At 44.3% G+C, this 2,480-nt stretch overlaps 1 protein-coding gene across 1 annotated transcript; it reads left to right on the forward strand.

The window, feature by feature from the left end:
* Positions 1-4: 4 nt before the first annotated feature.
* LOC104547527 (DNA replication complex GINS protein PSF3-like) lies at positions 5-879 on the forward strand (the record flags this gene model as incomplete). The annotated part of the gene is made up of 2 exons (XM_010193254.1): positions 5-76; positions 646-879. Coding segments are annotated over 2 exons (306 nt in total), but the record flags the coding sequence as incomplete, so codon positions are not given.
* Between the last annotated feature and the right edge of the window lie 1,601 nt (positions 880-2,480).

Below are 2,480 nucleotides of genomic sequence, written 5' to 3' on the forward strand. Positions count from 1 at the left end.
CCGCGCCGAGAGCTCTCTGCCGCGCCTGGCCTTCGCTCTGGGCCAGGGGGTCGGCACCGGCGACTCCATCCCTGAGGTACCGGAGGGGAACTACGGCTCCCAGCAGCCCCCGCCCGGGGCGGGACGGAGCGGAGCGGGGCCGGCGGTGGCTGCGGGGCCACTGTTCCCGCCAGGGTCCCGGCGGCGCGGGCCCCTTCACGCGTGTCCCAGGCCCAGCGGGCCTCTCTTTTTGGGGTCACCGCAAGGAAATTTGTGCTTCTAGCTACTTTTTTTAAAAGTTATTTTTACTTTTATTGCTTGCGTTTTGCATGGTTTTCTTTCTTCCAGTGTTTAATAATCTCTCAATTATTAGATTATACAACATTAATGAAGATAATCCACTTTCAGAGTCTTGCAGTAACAATTAATGTATTTAAAGTGTTTCTAAATGTTTCGTGTTACAATTGCAGTAGACTGTTCCGAAAACAAAACTGAGTCTTTCTAATACAGGGTCTTCATTAATAAAGGTGGGGTCTGTCCATGGGGTTAATAAAGGTATTTATTAATAAAGGTTAATAAGGGACCATTAATAAAGATCTGGCTGTGGGGTTGCTTTACATGCATTTTCATGGCAAGGACAGTTTTTGATTTTGCCTGTTCATACAGGGAGCAAAGCTGGAAGTGCCTCTGTGGCTTGCTAAAGGTCTACATGACAGTAAAAGAAGAATCATTTCTGTGGAGCTGCCAAAGATTTACAGGGAAGCCTGGAGGACAGTGTTCAGCGCTGATGCCAACGTGGTTGATCTGCATAAAATGGGGCCGTACTACTACGGATTTGGTTCTCAGCTCCTGAATTTTGACAGTCCTGAGAATCCTGAGATAGCTCAGTCTATCCTGCAGGCAAGTATCTGAACTAAATCTTGAAATTTGGTTGTACATTTTTCCATCTTGTTCCCAGCTGCTCATCAGTCTTCAGGAAAAATATCCTGGTTTAATCCAAATGACTTCTGGATTCAGTGTGGATTTCTAGATCGAGCTGTAGGATGACCCTTCTAGCAACAGCCCAGTTGAGTGGTGGAAGCTTCAGGTGTGCAAACAGGAGTGTAAGTTTAGCTTGGAGTTTCCACACTGTAAATATGGTATTTCATAAAATCCTGTAAAACGGGACTAGAGTAGATAGAAGGTTATTTAATTGTGCCCATGCTGCAAGGCAGAATTAATTCACCCTGTATCATTTCTATTTTTCTACCCTGTTTTTAAAGCTCTGTAATGATGAGACTTCACACTGCTCTGGGTGATCTGATTCAGTGCATTGCCATCCTGATCTTAAAAGGTTTCCTCTGATGTCTAAACTAAAGCTCCTTCACAGCAATACAAGCTCTATTCTGTTGTCTCATACAAAGTGAATGTTGAGGACAGATTAGTCTTTCCCTTCCTTCCTGCAGCAGTCCCAGCTCATTTGATATCTCTTTGTGGGCCGTGATTTCTAACCTCTGATTGTCCTTATTGTGCACTGCCGGTATCTTTCCAGGTGGTCTGCATCCACTGGGATGTGCAGTGCCCTGAACAGCATGTGTTCTCCTGCTGAGGGCTGGCACTGATGAAAACAAAGAGATTACTTCATTAATTTTGTAGGCCATGATGCTCTTTGCTCATCGTAGTGCAGTATCTTGTTTTTCACAACAGAGTGACATTGTACACATTTGGTTTGCAGTCCACAGCAAGATGGTACAGATTGCATACACAGACAATCATTCCTCTTCTTGCATTTGTACAATTCCCTATTTCTGCCTTAACGTACAATCTTACATTAGTCCCAGCTGAATGACATCCTGTTGTTTTCACATCTTCCCAGTTTGTCGGGATCATTATGAATTAAGAGTTCTGCTCCCCAACAGGCTTGCAGTCATCCGTCCTCCTCCTGCATATTGTTTCCAAATTTATAAGTATAATTTCTATGCATTTAGTAAGCTTATGAATTAATACATCAAACAGTACTCTGTTCCAGGTAGACCCCTGTTGAATTCCACCCAGTGTGTTCTTTCTTGGCAGGAGCTGTGGATAATTGTCTTTACTGACCACCTACAGGCACTTTAGTTAAATCTTGCAAGAATGCCCTGTGACAGAGGCCCATCTGCTGCTTTTCCTCCCTTTGTAAGGCCTAGTGTCCTGCCATAACAGGAAACTGGGCTGCTCTCTCAAAGTTTGTTCTTGGCAAATCCGTGTTGGCTGTTACTCTTCTCTCTGTTTTCTTGCAGGAGTTTATAGTTTATTTGTTCCAGTATGTTTCCAGGAATTGATACTGATGGATTTATAATTCCCTGGCTGTTCCTTCCTTCCTCCCTTTCCATCTCCCCTTTCTCTTTTAAAAGATAGATACCACTGTTGCCAGTTGCTGGACTTCTGTGCTCCTTGAGCTTTTAAAGATAACCACTAACAGCTCTGAGATTTCTTCAGCCAGCTCTCTAAGTAGTCTGGGGTGATTGCTATTAGCTTTCCCC

The sequence above is a fragment of the Mesitornis unicolor genome, unplaced genomic scaffold (assembly GCF_000695765.1).
Source record: "Mesitornis unicolor isolate BGI_N332 unplaced genomic scaffold, ASM69576v1 C13428631, whole genome shotgun sequence".
Taxonomy (NCBI): Eukaryota; Metazoa; Chordata; class Aves; order Mesitornithiformes; family Mesitornithidae; genus Mesitornis; species Mesitornis unicolor.